Source organism: Anabrus simplex, chromosome 5 (assembly GCF_040414725.1).
Source record: "Anabrus simplex isolate iqAnaSimp1 chromosome 5, ASM4041472v1, whole genome shotgun sequence".
Taxonomy (NCBI): Eukaryota; Metazoa; Arthropoda; class Insecta; order Orthoptera; family Tettigoniidae; genus Anabrus; species Anabrus simplex.
In genome coordinates this window covers 301,554,448-301,572,879 of record NC_090269.1, presented here as the reverse complement: position 1 = coordinate 301,572,879, position 18,432 = coordinate 301,554,448, and the positions used below count along the sequence as shown (strand labels likewise).

Genomic DNA, 18,432 nt, shown 5'->3' with positions numbered 1-18,432 from the left:
TGGCTTTGTTTACCTCGCGCTAGTGAGGTTAAGTTGGTACTACTGAGGTTTAGGCCCGTCAAGATGGCAGTACTGAGGTTAGCGATGCGTTGTTGTCTGTCAAAAAGCACGTGGCTTTGTTTACAAATCTGTCAAAAAGCACGTGGCTGTCAAAAAGCACGTGGCTTTGTTTACCTCGCGCTAGTGAGGTTAAATTGGTACCACTAAGGTTTAGGCCCGTCAAGATGGTAGTACTGAGGTTTGCGATGCGTTGTTGTCTGTCAAAAAGCACGTGGCTTTGTTAACAAATCTGTCAAAAAGCACGTGGCTGTCAAAAAACACGTGGCTTTGTTTACCTCATGCTAGTTAGGTTAAGTTGGTACCACTAAGGTTTAGGCCCGTCAAGATGGTAGTACTGAGGTTTGCGATGCGTTGTTGTTGATGAGAGCTGTCAAAAAGCACGTGGCTTTGTTTACAAATCTGTCAAAAAGCACGTGGCTGTCAAAAAGCACGTGGCTTTGTTTACCTCGCGCTAGTTAGGTTAAGTTGGCACTACTGAGGTTTAGGCCCGTCAAGATGGCAGTACTGAGGTTAGCGATGCGTTGTTGTCGATGACAGCTGTCAAAAAGCACGTGGCTTTGTTTACAAATTCAAATTTCCCGCGGGAGGTGGAGGAGGCATCTGGGAGGCCTCTGGCTGAGGTGGAGGTGGAGGTGGCATCTGGGAGGCCTCTGGCTGAGGTGGAGGTGGAGGTGGCCACTGGGAGCCTGAGGTGGAGGTGGCCGCCGAACCCGCTTATTATACTACTCCCATAGTTAGTCAACATAAATATCTAGGATTATTTATAGATCATAAGCTTACATGGAAGCAGCATTTTCGCTATTTACGCTCGAAAAGTGATCAGTACATACAGATAATAAAAGCTAACACCCGTAGACACTGGGGAGCTGACCGTGTGCAGCAATATCCTTGTACAAGTCCACTATAAGATCGATCCTGGTCTATGGTGCACATATCTTTGACTTGGCAGCGAGCACGAATTTGAATACTCTATTATGTCAATATCAAGCACTGCGCACGTGTATAGGAGCTCTGAAATCGACACCTACAAATGCACTTTTGGTACAATCCTGCGAACCTCCGTTACATACTCGTAGAAAAATACTTGCTATGCAATATTTACTCAAAAAAATTCTCTTACGAGGCACCCTTTAATCTCTAAATTGCAGCTCCTCCATGAGTATTATTCCATACGGCGTCAAGGTTTGCGAAGACTGCCTGCCTTATATTATGCTTTCGATCATTCCAAGGTACAGTACTGCAAAGTGAAAATTTAATTCCCTATACTTTACCGTATTCTGTTCCCCATTATCGGCCACAGATAATCTGGCCTACCCGCAGTAGCTACACTGCTGTCATTCGTGCACAGGAGCCAGATCATTTGCCCGCTAAAAGACTGAAACTTTCCTGTATCTCTCCAAGCATAGACATATACACAGATGGGCCAAGAATACCACTGGAGTTGGAGCCGCTTTCAGCATACCTTCAATAAATGTCAAGAAACAATATGGTTTACCTAGTGATTGTTCGATCTTTACTGCGGAATTATTCGCTATCCAGCAAGCTTTACCCTTTGTTCAGCGGCTTGACTATAAGAGAGTTACGATATATACGGATGCGCTGAGCGCGTTGCAGTCCCTGATCTCCTATGCGCTATCTTGTGACTGGTATGTAATAACGTTAAATGTCTTCTCTATATGCTTGATATTTCCGGTATTTATATAACATTAGCCTGGTTACCCGGACATGTGTGTATTTTGGGTAATGAACAAGCGGATTTCCTTGCAAAACAAGCTTCTCCCCTTCCTGTTCCGAATTCTAATAATATCGTTCCTTCGTCCGATAATGCAGCTGTAATTAAACGATCTGCGCGTAATGAATGGCAAGATGAATGGAGACAGATAGCACAAATCAAATCAAAATCTCTATATTTGCAAATGAGGTGTCTACTTCGGTGGCAAATGGTACACTAAAATACATTATACCGGGCGAGTTGGCCGTGCGCGTAGAGGCGCGCGGCTGTGAGCTTGCATCCGGGAGATAGTAGGTTCGAATCCCACTATCGGCAGCCCTGAAGATGGTTTTCCGTGGTTTCCCATTTTCACACCAGGCAAATGCTGGGGCTGTACCTTAATTAAGGCCACGGCCGCTTCCTTCCAACTCCTAGGTCTTTCCTATCCCATCGTCGCCATAAGACCTATCTGTGTCGGTGCGACGTAAAGCCGCTAGCAAAAAAAAATACATTATTGTCAAGCACTAAATATTAAATTAACAAGAGAAGACAATTTTCCTGTAATACAATATTATACAATTTATACTAACAATGTTTTCCATTAAACACACAGCTCAACCTTAAGAAATTTATATTGTTTACAAAATTCTACTTATAATATCTTCTGTACTACTTACAAATGTAGTCAACTAATATACAGTATGTGGAATTACTTCAAATGATACTATACAACTGGTATAAGATTAATATTTACATTGCATTTATTTACTTATTTACTTTTTTTACCCGTTCTGGAACCTAAGTAGCATAACGACCTGCTGCGTCTTAACCAGAGTCCCTTTTGCTACCACTTTTCAGAGTTCCTGAAGGGCCTTCACAGCTACCGTAGCGGTCCCAGGCCCTCGAAGTCCCCACTGTACTTTACCCCTACAGGCAGTCCCCTACTTTGGCTGTCCAAAGTCCTTAGACCAGGGGATGGAATTAATTTATTCACACACATTTTTTTATTTACAATAACCTGCACTGGTCGAATGCCCTCTAACACTTCATTTATTTTCTCTGTTGCTGTTTATTCTCTTCTTGAATATCTGTACGGATTTTGGAAAAGGATCAAACACTACCCCTGGTAAACTGTTCCACTCCTTCACATCCTTCCCAATGAATGAAAATTTACCCCAATCGCTTCTGCTAAAATTCCTTCTAATTTTATATTTATGGTCAGTCCTGCCGATATAATTATTTTGCAACTGAAGCCTCTCACGGATATCTCCCCATGCTTCTTCTCTTGTATAGGCTCTATATAATCCTATAAGTCTAGTTTTCTCCCTTCTCTTACTTAAAGTTTCCCACCCAAGTTCCTTTAACATTTCTGATACACTACTCTTTCTCCTGAAATCCCCTGTTACAAATCTTGCTGCTTTCCTCTGCACACTATCTATTTATTTTATTAGGTATTGCATATTCCAATAATGGACGAACCATACTTAAGTAACTTTTTCTTTTAATTCTTTGTTGCATCCTTTAAGTAGCCTCATTATGACATGTAACGATCTGTATGCTTTCCCAACAACGTCATCAACATGACCCTTCCAGTGCAAATTACTTTCAAATCTCACACCTAAGTATTTGCACTTGCCATCTTTTGGGATAACTACCTCATCCAAAGTATATTCAAATTCAGTTTTAAAGCTCCTGTTTGTAAAAGTTGTAACAGTTGATTTGCCTCCATTAACCTTCATATTATTTTCTTCAACCCATTGTTGGATACTGTCAACGTCCCTTTGTAATTCTGAACAATCCTCAATGTTGTTTATTTCCCTATAATCAATTATGCCATCTGCATACAATCTTATTTTTGATGTTATATTGTTCCCTAAATCATTTGCGTATATTAAGAAAAGTAACGGACCGATTATACTACCCTGTGCAATTCCCTTACAAACTTGCTCTTCCTGAGATACATTATTTCCTACTTTGACTTTCTGAACCCTTGAATTTAAAAATGTTTTTATCCAACGTGTAACTATTATGTCCAATCCTATTTCCCTCAATTTCTTTAATAATATTCCATGTTCCACTCTATCAAAGGCTTTGGAAAGATCTATGGCTATGCAACCTAACTGACCTCCTGAATCCAATTGATCTGATATATCCTGCTGAAATCCCACCAGTTGTGCCTCACAAGAAAATTTCCTTCTAAATCCATGCTGCCACCTCATGAACCAATTTTTATCATCACATATCCCTCTGATGTACTTTGCTATTAAACTCTTCAGTATTTTACAAATTATACTGGTCAGGCTGATTGGTCTGTAGTTCTCTGGTTTCCTTTTATCACCCTTTTCTTTATAAGTTGCTATTGTTATAGATTCCTTCCATTCCTTTGGTATTACACTATTATTTATGACATAGTCAAAGAGAAATTTTAAATAAGGCACTATGTACCACCCCATTGTCTTTAATACCTCCCCAGTTATTTGATCACTTCCTGCTGCTTTTCCTTGCTGAAGCAGTTGGATTTCTCTGAAAATATTTTCATTTGTGAAGAGAAGCTTATTGTTTCCCTCTGTGTCTCTCCCTCTCTATCTTCTGTTTCGGTTTCCAACTCCTGACAATCATCTACTGAATCTCTGAATTCCCTACTCAATAGGTTTGCTTTCTCAGTATCTGTTAAATAGTGTTCACCCCCTTCTCCCACCATTGTAGGAATTTGGATTTCTTTTCCTTTTTGATTTCTGATATATGAATACAGCTTTTTCCATTTCCCTTTGTGGTCATTACCCTCTTGAAGAATGCCATTCATATAATTCTCTTTTGCTTCCTTTTTCGCTCTATTCAGTTCCCTCATTAGCTGTTTTCTAGTTTCTCTACTCTCCCTACCTTCTTTGATTTTCCTGTTTACTATTCTACATTTTCTTTTTAATTTTCTTATTTCCCTTGTATAAGAAACAGGGTCTGAGGTCATTTTACCCTTCTTAACAGGTACAAATCTCTTCTCTCCTTCCTAAATTATTCCTTTAAATTTAGCCCAAAGTGTATCCACGTTACTCCCTTCGCTTATCCAACAACTGAATTGTGATTTATGGTAAGTCCCAAATTCATCAACTTTGGTTTTTCTGTACAATTTCTTGTCTTGTGTAACCCTCATATTAAGCCTTTTTGGTACGAGTCCTACATCCATTATTACAGCCTTATGGTCTCCTATTCCTTCAATTACCTCCGTTTTATCAACAAGTTCCCATGGTTTAATCAAGAATACCTCTAGTAAGTTATTGAGACGAGTCGGTTTTTGTACCACTTGTGTAAATCCTCCCTCCAGTGGCGGCTCGTGGATATCAGCAGTGGGGGGCGCGCCTTAGTTTCATAATTCCATAATATATCTCAAGTTCTTCAAACCATGTTATCAAGATACACACTTCGAACACTATACGGTGCAATGCATATGCAATTTTATTATTATTATTATTATTATTATTATTATTATTATTATTATTATTATTATTATTATTATTATTATTATTATTAAGCGTGAATGGTCCCTTTCCGAACACACGAAGCTTTATTTATGATTTCGTTTGTGGAGGATCCAGGATGCTTTCATCTGTTGACTAAAGATCCTCTTCCTTTCTTCCGTCCACTTGGTACCTGCTCTTTTTGGTACTTCTTTCTCTGGAGTAACTTCCCACTTTTCAATTTTCTTTCTATATATATTTCGATTCAAAATGTCTTCGGGTTGAATTTGTGCGTTCTTCACGTCCGCTTTTGTCTGTTGTATTATTATTATTATTATTATTATTATTATTATTATTATTATTATTATTATTATTAACATTTGCCTGTTCCTATCCACGATCGAATTATGTTTACGAATAGTTTCACTGTAGTGATCACTCAAACAAGACACGGCATTGACTTTACCAAGCATTTCAGGGTCCATGGTACTATTCATATCACCCCTGTGGTGATCCATTTATCTCCTTTCTTAGAACGGGAGAACAGCAGGCAAGGAATGCAGTAAAAGGTTTCTGAGATATCACTTCCACATATTCGCGCGTTCTTGTTATATATGGCAGGAGAATTAATTTCTCTTTGAAAAGCCGTATTTTCATTTTCCTTGGCCTCCGGTTTTTTCAACGAGATGTCTGGTGTCGGCCTACCACATTTCTTCAGTTCGACTTTCTTTTCGATAGAAAGAGAAGAAAACGTTAGTTCTTTAATATGTTCGACGGTAATCATACTGTACGAAGTGCAAACATAACACTACGCCTAAGCCTACATATAAATCACAACCTTTCTCCTAATTTCACCTCGTCACAGTCACCTCACGAGATCATTCTTCAACACAAAGCTACACATCGCGCTCTCCAGTGAGTATCGCCAACATGAGTCTAGTGCGAGGAGACAGTAGTTATAGCTGTTACTCGTTTCGTCAGTTAATAATCCAAAAAATTGCAAGACTATTTTAAATATATACCGGCACATTTAACTCAGGTAAGTGCCTCAGTAAAATAGTTCCTAGTTTTAGGAGAGAAATGGCATAAACTGACCCCTGTTAAATAGAAATCAAATCAGCAATGTTTCGGGTAGGTTGGCTACAACGATAGGCCGCGGCAGAAACGCGCCGGAATCTCCGCTAGAACAGCACATCTCTACTGTGCCTCTGATCGGCTCCCTCAAGGCCAGTCAAGCGAGATTCGGAGTATTTGGTCCGCTATGAGAGAGCGCCCTCCTGCGCAGGGCGAGCAGCGCATCGGGCCGCAGTACGGTACAACTCGCGCCCTTGATAATAATAGTAAAATATTTCCCTTGTTAACATTTAAGATTAAAATTCCCTAATTCAATGGAACCCCGTGGGGGGGGGGCGCCTTAGCGCCTCCCAAACGAGCCGCCACTGCCTCCCTCCCAAATTAACTTATTTGCCAGTTTCTGTTCATGGGCTTCACTTGCAGCTCCATTCAATTCAACTTCAGGCAAATTTAGAATTCCCCCAATTATTACCATATCATTATTATTGTTTTTATGAGTATAATTTATTATTTTCTCAAATATTTCCATGTCTCTTTCCTCTCTTCCAGGCCTGTATGTTCCTATAATTCCCACCTCCTTCATATTATCACAAACTAATTTTATCCATAATATTTCATCCCTTTCATCGGTAAACCATTCATGTGAACAGTAAGTTTCCTTCACCAGAATAAACACCCCCCTCCTTTTTTATCTCCTCGGTCTCTACGATAGACTGTGTACCCTTCTGGAAACACTTCTCTATTACCCACCCCTTCTCTCAACCACGATTCCACTCCTATCACCACATCAGTCTCATAAGATTCCTTCAATGTACCGAATTTTAATTGTTTATTTACTACACTTTGACAGTTTACCAAGAGCAATCTCAGACCTCCGTCCTCCCTAAAACTTGACTGCTGCAATTGGGTAACTTGAAATTGCTTACTATGCTGAGTTTCATTTTCTAGTTGACTGAGCCAGCTTGAAGAACAGCTGGCTCTTTCTACTAGTTTTCCTGGTCAGTATTATAACTCAAGGGAGTTGCCTGTTTTGCAGTACATATCTTAAGATTAATAAAATCTAGAACAATATTTGCTATCTTTCGTTTACCTGAATTGTTTAGATGGAGGCCATGTTTTGTATAATAGTATCTCTCAAAACTGCTGCATTCAATAACCTGAGTATTCCGAAAATATTTACAAATTTTAACAATATCTATATTGACTTTGTCCACTTCAATGTTCACACACGAGCCTCTACTCAAATCATGCCTGTGGGGCACGTTCACTACAAAGACGTTAGTGTGGGTCAGCTTCCCTAGTGTATGTTTAAATTGTGATCTTACATTCTTGGCGTCGTCGTGAGCTATGCCACCGATGATAAGCACTGCATCGCCGCTCCCGAAGTTTCTAGTTGTTTCTTCTACGTTTTCCAGGACACTGCTAATAGAAGCTCCTGGATATATTTCTCCGGTTGCTGCTATATTCTCGTCGTTAATCACTCCCGCAATTCCCCTTCCTTGGCTATCACCAAAAACAGCTACCTTCACTGATTTAGGCCTAACTGGGTCTTGAATCTGAATTCTAGTCCAAAATTTTAAACTCGGCACGGCAACGGATCGCGATGATTTGGTTTCACGCGCGCGATCACTTTCTTCCAGAATTAAATTATTTCGGGCAGAAAACATATTTCTGATGTTTATTTCCGGAAATTCAGTTGTAGATTTCTTGTTAGCCGGCCATCCACGAACTACTTGACACGACGTGCTCGAGTTTATTACTGGTACCGGTATAGCACTCGAAGAATGGTCAGTCCCAATTTCTAGCGATCGCAGTCTTTTTTTTAAATTCTTGGTTTTCAACTTTAAGAGTCTCATTGTCCTTTTGTAGAATATTTATAATTTCTAATGCACTTTTATATTCCTCATCGATTGTTTTCGGTGCTTCATCGTCAACGCCGTCACCAACTACAACATTCCCAACTCACTGCTCACAAATCCAGTCAACATTTTCATTAGTTTTTACGTCTCTAGGGCAGTTTCCGCACTTATAATGCCACCATCAGTCACATGAATCACACATCATTCCATTTTTCACTAATCTTCGACATTTTCCGCACTTTTCGCCACATTTTATGGTTAATTTACTCGGGGATAAAACACTACGTCGTCATTACCGGGCGCCATTTTGAAAAAGTCCAAGGTACCTTTTATTATCATCTCCAAACATCTATACCCGTAAAACCATGGTTGATGAGAGGAGCATATTCCAGAAGATATATCGCTAACATCATTAGGTTGCGTTTTAATCATGCCCCTACGCCCCTATATAAACTTCGGTTCCATTTAACGCAGGATCCAAACTGTTCGTTTGGTGCAAGTGATGGAAATGCGATTCATCTACTTTTTCAGTGTTAGTAGTCTCGTGCGACTCAAGCAGGTTTTTCCAACCAGTGTTTCTTGTTTGCTATGTAATCCTTCTGCAGAGATCATCAAAGTTTTAAATACGTTTTTGGATGATGCAAATATTGCGTTATAATTTTCTTTGTGGTGTATGGTGGATCGTATTCAGATACTACTGATTCCATTGGGGTGGTTCATCACATTTTTGGAGTATTTAGTGATAGTAATTAGTTCGCGCTGGTTCCCGGTGGCGAGTGGACGTGACTATCGGTGCTAGCGTATTAATCGGTACAGTGTGCGAGTAGGTTCGGTGTTGGTAAGGTGTTCAAGTTTCTTCGCTTCCTTGGGAGTGGTGTGGGAGTCTTGTGAGTAATTATATGTATTAATTTCTCAACTCGCTCCGAACCTCATGGCGGAGTCGAGTGGGGGACAGCGTATGGAGGAGGAGTCCATTGAGGTAGATAGTCGTGAGTTCTCTTTGGATAACACCCTCGTGTTAAATGACCCACCCCCACCTGATAGTAACCGTGCTCCCTCTCCTAAAGTTGATGTGTATTCTCTGAAACCTGACACACAGCCATATGATGAGACACATACGGGACCCTACGTAGTATTTGTGGAGGCCCTTGCTGACGGTAAGAAATTGGGCAGCATCCATCCCATGGCTTTGGGAAAAAAATTTTTTGATCGTAAATTTGAGGGTGTTACTCAAATTGCTCGGCGAGGTCGCCATAGGATCCAAATTGAGTTTAATTCACGAACAAAAGCTAACGATTTTCTCACCAACCCTATTTTAAAGGAAAAAAACCTTAAAGCGTTTATTCCTTCTGCGTCAATCTATAAGATAGGCGTTATTCGAGGGGTTGATAAAGATTTATCGGTCGAGGAACTTTGTAAGGTTGCTGAATCAACTGCCCCATTAGTCGAAGCACAGAGAATGAACCGACGCTCCTTTCAGGATGGCCGCGTCAGTTACATTCCCACTGGTACCATTAGACTCACGTTTCGCAGCCAGACTCTCCCTGCTTTCATTTCCGTCTACCGAGTTCGTACCCAGGTCGAACCATTTGTTTTCCAGCCGACGATTTGCCGGCGATGCCAACGATACGGCCACACCAGAAAAAACTGTAGGGCTCAACACCCTCGATGCGCTAATTGCGCACATGAACATGAAACTACAGAATGTAAGAATTCTACCCGCCGTTGTCTCAATTGTTCCGGAGAACATTCCGTAGGTTCACTTCAATGCCCAGAACAAAAACGGCAACAGGAACTGAAAAAACAGCAGGCGTTGGCCGTCCCTCAGTTATCCTCAGAGTCCTTTTTTACTCCGACAGCCAATAGATTCAATCCCCTTTTGACCTTACATAACTTTCCTCCGCTTCCGAGCACTTCGTCGTTTCCTCAACCCCAGCCGCCGAGAAAGCGAAAATTTACGGCGGTTGTTTCATCGCCTCCACCGAGTCCGGATCGTTCGCCAGGTTACGATGTCAAGGGATATCGTGCTCTTCTCAAACAGCCTCCCTCTGTCCCCACTGCTATACATCCTATACCTTCCATATCGGGGACGAACCTCCCGGCCACTTCCAGGCATGTAGATTCTACTGTATACTCAAAGCAAGACAGTTCCCGGGCCTCGAACCCGGTATCGGCTACCATTACAGCCATTTCAAACAAACTCTCTGCCTATGCCCGGGCGGCTGAAAACTATTGCTAAATGGTCTAAAATGCTCCTCACCATGCAAGAGGAAGTTCAGTCACTACTCCATTCATTAGTATCAATTATATCGTTACATGATCATTCTTCAGTGGAATGCACGGAGCGTAGTTCACAAGAGACATGAAGTATTCTTACTTATTGATTCTTACAAACCTCATATCATTTTCCTTAGTGAAACTTGGTTGGCTCCGGCCAAACATTTTCATATACCCCATTATACTGTTATTCGTCATGACAATTATGGTTTTGACGGGGCGTGTATTTTGGTCCATAACAGCCTATCATACTCGTCGGTATCATTAACGTATAAAATACCTGGTACACAGGCGGTCGCCATTGTGATCAACAACATCCATTTTATTTCCATCTATTGCCCCCCGAGAATTCAAGGCACTTATGCTGATTGGGCGACTTTTTTCTCACACCTGCCGCACCCCTTTCTTCTGGGGGGCGATTTAAACGGGCACCATCGGAGTTGGGGATGTGACGTTTCGTGCCCTAAGGGCAATAAAATAGCTAAATTAGCGGCATCACATCATTTACGGATTTTGAATGATGGGTCACCTACTCGCGTTACGCCCCCTTCTACAAATAAAAGTGCTGTGGACTTAACTATCTGTTCGAGTAATCTGGCGCACCGTGTGGAATGGGAGGTCGTCAAGGACACCCATTCCAGTGACCATTTCCCTATCTTTATTGGGTTGGCTGACGGTCTCCCCGCCGCTCAACCCCCGGTTAAAGTAAGCAGACGAATGCGCAACTTCAATTCTTCTCAGTTTCAACATTTTTTAGCCCACAAGTTTGCAGCCTTAGGAGGTCAACCGGTGTCCTACAGTTCCTTCACAGCTATTATCACTGAATATCTCGATCTCTACCATCCACTACAACCATATTTCCCACCTAAATCTATCGTTTATGCTCGCTGGTGGGACGCGGAATGCACCGCCTTAATATCACGCCGGAAAGCAGCATTGCGCTCTTTTCGACGTTTGGGTACGTTCCAATCTTATTTACATTATAAAGTCATAGTAGCACAATCGAAAAAGTTTTTTAATGATAAACGCCGCCGAGCTTGGAAAACATTCATTGCCTCGTTAAATAGGCAGACACCGTCCAAACATATATGGAGAGCAATCGCTGGTCTATCGAACCGCCTCCTTAATCCACCGTCTACTATACATTTCAATATGGATGCTTTGATTAACTTTTTTCATCACCTCACGCCGGATTCGGTAGACCCTCAGTATGGTTTCGTTATCCCTCCTAGTTCCAATACTTTTTCGTCGCTCATGAGCCCAATTGACATAGACGAATTAAATCTGGTTATCAATCGTTCCAACAATTCGACACCTGGACGGGATGCGATTTCGTATTCCGTATTAAAGCAACTCCCCCTTCTAGCTAGGCAACTTTTACTTCACATTTTCAATCATTGCCTTGAGACGGCTCGAACCCCTTCCACATGGAATGACTTTTATCTCGTACCCCTGTTGAAACCAGGTAAAAATCCTCTCCTCACTGATAGTTACCGGGGTATCTACCTGGGCCAATGCCTTAGGAAACTTTTCCAAAAAATTCTTCTGGAACGCCTCAAATGGTCTCTCGATTTTTATAACCTGTTACCAAAATATCAATTTGCCTTCCTCCCGGGTCGTTCTGCCTCTGATGCCATTCACCTTTTGGTTACAGATATCAGTTTAGCACGCTGTCGGAAGGAACCTTTGTTGGCAATTTTCTTTGACTTACGGGGAGCATATGATCATGTTGACCTAAAAATTTTACTCCAAAAATTGCTAAATTATAAGTTTCCGCCGCTCTTTATTAATCTCCTTTTGAATATGCTAAGGCACAGATCACTTCAACTCAAACACTTCCCACAAATCTCAGCACGTCTGACCTCTACGGGGCTCCCTCAGGGGGATATCTTAAGTCCTATTCTCTTCTCAATTTATTCGATGTCCCTCGAGAACATTATTACACGCAGAGCACGTATGATCCAATTTGCTGACGATCTCGTGATATATCTCAGTCTTCCACAACTTGACGAGGTTTATAAGTCATTACATCTGACGTTACTGGATTTTGGAAAGTGGCTCCATGATCATAACTTAGAGGTATCTTTTGCCAAATGTCGTGCGATGATTTTCTCTTGGGCTCGGCGTACAGATCACCCGCCTATTCGCTTCCAAGGGTTTTCGATCCCGATAGTCCAGTCTACTAAATATCTTGGTATTTACCTTGACCGGAAATTACTATGGCACTCTCACATAAAATACCTGGTGGATAAGTCCTTTCCAAAAAAATCACTCTTTGTTGCCCTACGACATAGATCTTGGGGATCCGATCCTAGTACGATGCTTCTGTTATATCGTAACATTCTTCGATCGTCTTTGGATTATGGCTCGGGGTTTATCGACACGGCGGCCAAGACCAAACTTAATCACTTGGATTCACTGCAAGTACAGTTTGTTAAACTTTGTCTTGGGGCTCTACCATCTTCCCCCAACAATGCCACCCTGGTTGAAGCTGCGGAATTCCCCTTAAATCTGCGGCGGAAATTGCTAGCAACCAAGTTTCTTCTACGGACTTTATCTCTAAACTCTCACCCTCTCATCCCTAAATTATCTTTACTCGTTCGCTATTATCACGATATGGGTACTCCGTTACACAGATTCCCCGCGCTGGCTTGGGCTTATTGGAAATTTAGCTATCTTCGCAACTCTATTCTGCGTAACCCGTCCACAGCTAACTACATCTTTCCCTTTCAGGCAAACTACTATGTCCCTGACATGATACTCCCCACGTCAGGGGAGGTCCCATCTTTTGGCCCGGCCCGGACACAAAGTGCTCGGAAATATGTCCATCACATTTTGGCACAGGATGTTCACACATTAGCACCAGTCTTCTATACGGATGGGTCCAAAATTGGTACCCCCCCGTGTGTGGGGGCGGCCTTTTTCTCCCCAGATCTTGTCCTAGGAAAACAATTCTCCCTCCCGTCGGAGACTTCTATCTTTACGGCTGAAGCTTTCGCCATCCGTCAAGCCCTCTTATACGTTAAGTACTCCCGCCTCGAAACTGCTACTATTGCTTCTGATTCCTTGAGTGTACTTCAGGCTTTACACAATCCCACTCACCGCTCTCATTGGTACATTCAGAATCTCAGAAAAATTTGTTTCGATCTTCATCAACGAGGTAAACAGATTAAATTTCTCTGGGTTCCGGGTCATTCCCATATCACTGGTAATGAACAGGCTGATCGCTTAGCCCAGGCTGCTGCGCATGGTCAGGGTGTGGCTTTTTATTTGATGTTGCCCTACATGGAATTTTGGAGCGGTTGTTGCGAGACTCTACGACAGATTTGGCAGACTGAGTGGAGTAACCCCGCGTGTCGAAAAGGACGGAACTTATTCACAATTCTCCCGAATGTCCCACGTTCTCCGTGGTTTACAAAACATCCTTATACTCGACGTCATATTACGAATCTTGTCCGTTTGCGGCTTAACCACATGTGCACGCCGGATCAATTATTTCGGATGAAGTTGGTCGCGTCTAACCTCTGTCAGTGTCGAACGTCGATTGCTACCATTAATCATCTACTTTTTCAATGTCCGTTACTCGAAATTAGTAGGCGTAAATGGTTACAACCTTTTTTTAGTACACACTTCGCGTTACCCACTCAATTGACGTGTTGGATACTCGATCCCACGCCTACTACGGTAATTGCCCTCTCGAATTTCCTTCATGACACTAATTGTTTACTGTAGGTTCGGTGTTGTTGTTTTTCCTTTTCCCCTTATGTGTCGACCTGGTCTTGTTTGTGATTGGTAGAAGTCGCCAAGTATCGGTCACTCTGGCGTGAAGTCTAGTACCTTGTGTCCTTGTGCTTTTCCTGTGTGGTAGATATGTAGTTGAATTCCTTATTCCCTTTTTTTACATTCTACATATTCTTTTTCATCTTCTCCATCTTTTGGGTTTGTTTAGAGGATGCGTGGCTGGGTATACCGCTGCCAAGCGAAGCCCATTAAATTATACGATCAAGACAAGACAAGACAAGTGATAGTAATTTGGTGGAATATAGTGGTGTGCGTCCCTTCAAAATGACGACTTGTTATGGACTAGTGTTTTCGCTTGTATTAGTGTTATTCAGCAAGTAATGGATTTTACAATGGGTGAAATTACCTCGGTAAAAGCCCACAACTCATCACCACCAACAACAACTCCAACTCCAAGAGCAAAGACATGTCATATAACAAGATACGCAATACATGGCTTTCACCACAAAATATGCGCAAAGACAAAATTCCACACCCCAACAGATGACTGTGTTTGTACACTGTGTAAGGAAAACTGCGACCGCTACCATCTGCTAAAGTGCAAAAACAGAATAAAGACTCTGAAAGAATACAGCAAAATGTAAATTGGCACAACAAACTTAATACTCATTCGAGTGCTCTTTATAAATATATATATATAATAGGGTTATTATGCAAAGGTTGGCAGCTACTGTGATCAGCTGATCATTGTACTTGATTAAATTCTGCCAACTTTACAGTTGCTGTGTTTTGGTTATGTAGGTGTTGATGTTATTATGATAATTTTCTCAACTTTTTACCTCTCATTAAAAATATCGGATGCTGTAATTTTTTGAAATTTTATTTTAAAATATGCTAAGAAATTTGTTTGTTTGGTTACTGATTTTGGTAGGTCATGCCTTTGCGTGTTTTGAGGTTATGGTGTGATCCGCAAGATTTGTACGTACATTTGTGATATGTCGGGAATATTTGAGAAAGCCGTTGACTCCTTAGGTTCTCTCTTCTCACCCTTTGGAACTAATTCAGACTTGAAACAAACTCTAGAGCGATGTGTTTCCGCTCGAACCAAGGGAGTAAGTTAAATCTGTGTGTGTACCTTGTTATGCTTAGTAGTGAATATGCATTTACTAATCCTGTGTATTGTTTTAATCCAACAATTGCATTTTCCAGGAAGAAGAATGGTTAGTTAAAGAAAATCTCAGAGTTTTAAATAATAAGTTACTGGAACCGTCAAATAAACCCTCCACAATAAGCAGATGTTTAGCATTTGCTGTTTTTTCAGAAATGCTGGGATATAAGGCAGACTTTGCACATATTCATGCTGTGAAACTTGCTCAGTGTGAATCATTGATTGATAAACGGAAGGGTAAGTTAACAGTAATATTTTCCTTATAAGGTAGGGTATTGATATTTTATTGATTCATTAATATAGGGCTAACAAGTTAAGGTATGAGGCTTGTTTGGTTACATGAAACATAGTTCTTTGAACGCCTCCTACGCAGGACATTACAAGGAGGGAAAGCCAGCTGTTGTCCTACATTTTTTTTTAATGCACGAGTTGGACTAGGCCTACTAAAAATAAGTTATAAGTTTATCTGTCTGTTCAACCACAAACTATAATACTTAGAACACAGTATCATACCTGTAGAAATGAACAATTACTGTATAAGCAGAATGATATGTTTCATTGTACAGGAGCATATTCAGCATTCAATTCAATCACTTTTACAATGTGTAGGCTTATAACTTATATATACAAGATAGTTTTACTTTGCATAAACGTATCAATGACTGTGAATTGGTGATTTTATGAACAAGTGAGATAAATTATGAATGCAGATGTCCATTATTGACACGTATTTTGGAGAAAGTTTTCTATAAGTTACTTAAACTCACCTTGTCCATTGCTTATGGCAGCAGCTGCTGGACTGTGTCAAGATTTGCTGACATACTTATCTGTAGGGGTGCGAGGTGAAGGTAGAAGGGTAGCAACTCTGTTCAGCGAAGAGAGGGGAAAGTGCTATGTGGCTGTAGTCTATTTGTCTTGACATATTGGAATGAATAAGTGATAATGACTTTGGATGAAATAAATGCATAATAAAGAATTAAAGAGTGACATTTTTTAAAATGATATGATAACAATGTTCAGAGAGACTATTTCATAAAATAGGAAATTTTATTTTGAACTTTAATCTTGCAATGCATACAAGCAGCTATATCATGCCACAGCCTGATGAAAATTGTATCAGCTGGTGTGGATTTGCCACTTTATTTGACAAAATGTAAGGCCACCTGAAACATTGGAGAAATTTATTTTGTTGTTGTTGTTGTTGTTTCGATCATTATTATCATCATCATCATCATCATCAATTCCGTGCTTCAGCAAGCCGGGTGCATGTTTTTACAAGTCTTCTACAGTTCATCATGTCCATCTACAGCTGATGTTTTATTTTTTGCTGCCAATTTACATTACGTTTTGCAAGGTCTTTGACATTACTGGGTCTCCCTCTAGGCCTCTTACCAACAACATTCATATTATAATATGGATATCAGAACTGTTGGCACCGAGCAAGTTGACCGAGCAGTTAGGGGCGCGCAGCTGTGAGCTTGCATTCGGTTGATAGTGGGTTCGAACCCCATTGTTGGTGAAGATGGTTTTCCGTGGTTTCACATTTTCACACCAAGCAAAAGCTGGGGCTGTACCTTAATTAAGGCCATGCTCGCTTCCTCCCCACACCTAGCCCTTTCCTATCCCATCATTGCCGTAAGACCTATCTGTATCGGAGATATAAAAAGAAAAAATCAAAACTGTTATCCTGCATTTCTTATTTGTTGTCTGCTGGTTCTAATATGTCCATACCATCGTAATTTGCTTAATTCTAAGGTTTTCAACAGACTTTTGTCCTGTCCAAGTTGTTGCTGGATATTCCCATTCCCATTCCTTATTTTCTCTCTCCTTGTCTTTTGGAGACAAGAACGAAGGAATTTCATTTTAGTAGCTTGTAGGCAACCATGCAGGTCTAGTCAACATTGCTGTTTCCAGTCCATATGTCAGAATTCATACAAGAAATTTTGTACAGTGTGAGTTTGGGGAAATGAGTGATCCCAAAGTAGTTTATGAACAGAGTGATAGAATTTTGATGCATCTTTTCGTTAATTAAGGCCATAGTGACTTCCTTCCCAGTCCTAGCCCTTTCCTGTCCCATCGTAGCCATAAGACATATCTGTGTCGGTGCGACGTAAAGCAAATAGCAGTCTTTTATTCTAAATTGCTTATTTATTGGTTTATGGTTTATGGTATTTGAAGTTATTAACAGTATCCACTTCTTCATTTTGCACTCACAGGTGGGGACTGCTTCAGGATTTTGACTCATCCCTAAATCAGCAGTGTTAGTTCGGCTGATGATCATTCCCATCATTTCAAATTCTTCTTGCCAAAGCTGTAGTTTAGCTTGAACTTGTGCTTCTGTCTCAACCCGAAGGTTTGTACCAGTACATGAGGTCATCGACAACTGGGGTTTGAGAGTTCAGAATACTTCGGTTATGTTCAGGTTTTGATATCACAGCGAGACCTGCCTCGCTGTGGGATCACACCTGCCACCAGTCTCTCTAAGAGTCTGTGAAGTAATGTGTGGGAAGCATGCAAGTTTTTTTAATAGGTGCAAGTGAGTTACAGTTTTTCAGGTCCAGTCAGGATCATCCTGTTACCGTATGTGACAGTAGGTGGTACGACTTGCAACTGTCTGATCAAGGGTCAAGGAGTCATTATCAAACTTGACTCCTGAAGGTGGGGGGACCGATGGTTACAGGCAGAGAAGAGCTCCCTTTGGAGTCCAGGTGAAGCCTTTGTGTAGGAAATGACACATATATTCACCAGAAAAGAAAACATGGGCAACAGTTGGATATGATACTTAAACTTAATAGCGTAGTGTAGTTCATCAATAAGCACTGAATCACTGGATATTACCCAGTTTATTACTTAGCTCAAATACAAACATTTTACATGATTACTATACAGACAGCTTCAAGACACCATGATGCCTTTAGTCTCTGGATACTGCCAATCTTAACATAACAAAAATACCAAAAAGACAAAAGTTTACTACTGCTGACCATCATCAAGTTAAACTTCCCATATCTTGTCCATCCTGTCCCCCTTGATCTGTCAAGATCAACTACTCGTCTGTGGGAAGTGGTACTAATTGACTCAAGGAATATT

The 18,432-nt window shown here is 41.0% G+C and overlaps 1 protein-coding gene across 3 annotated transcripts in view; it reads left to right on the top strand.

The window, feature by feature from the left end:
• The first annotated feature begins 14,915 nt into the window (after nt 1-14,915).
• LOC136874854 (AP-4 complex subunit epsilon-1) overlaps nt 14,916-18,432 on the top strand; it is a 163,568-nt gene continuing 160,051 nt past the window's right edge. Inside the window, exons 1-3 of one of the 3 annotated variants that reach the window (XM_067148535.2) lie at nt 14,916-14,971; nt 15,106-15,286; nt 15,384-15,579. In XM_067148535.2, coding sequence (XP_067004636.2) covers nt 15,170-15,286; nt 15,384-15,579 — 313 coding nt within the window. In that variant the 5' untranslated portion in view covers nt 14,916-14,971; nt 15,106-15,169. Of the gene's footprint in view, nt 15,287-15,383; nt 15,580-18,432 lie in introns of all 3 variants that reach the window. The other 2 variants (XM_067148536.2, XM_067148534.2) reach the window with 2 other exon arrangements.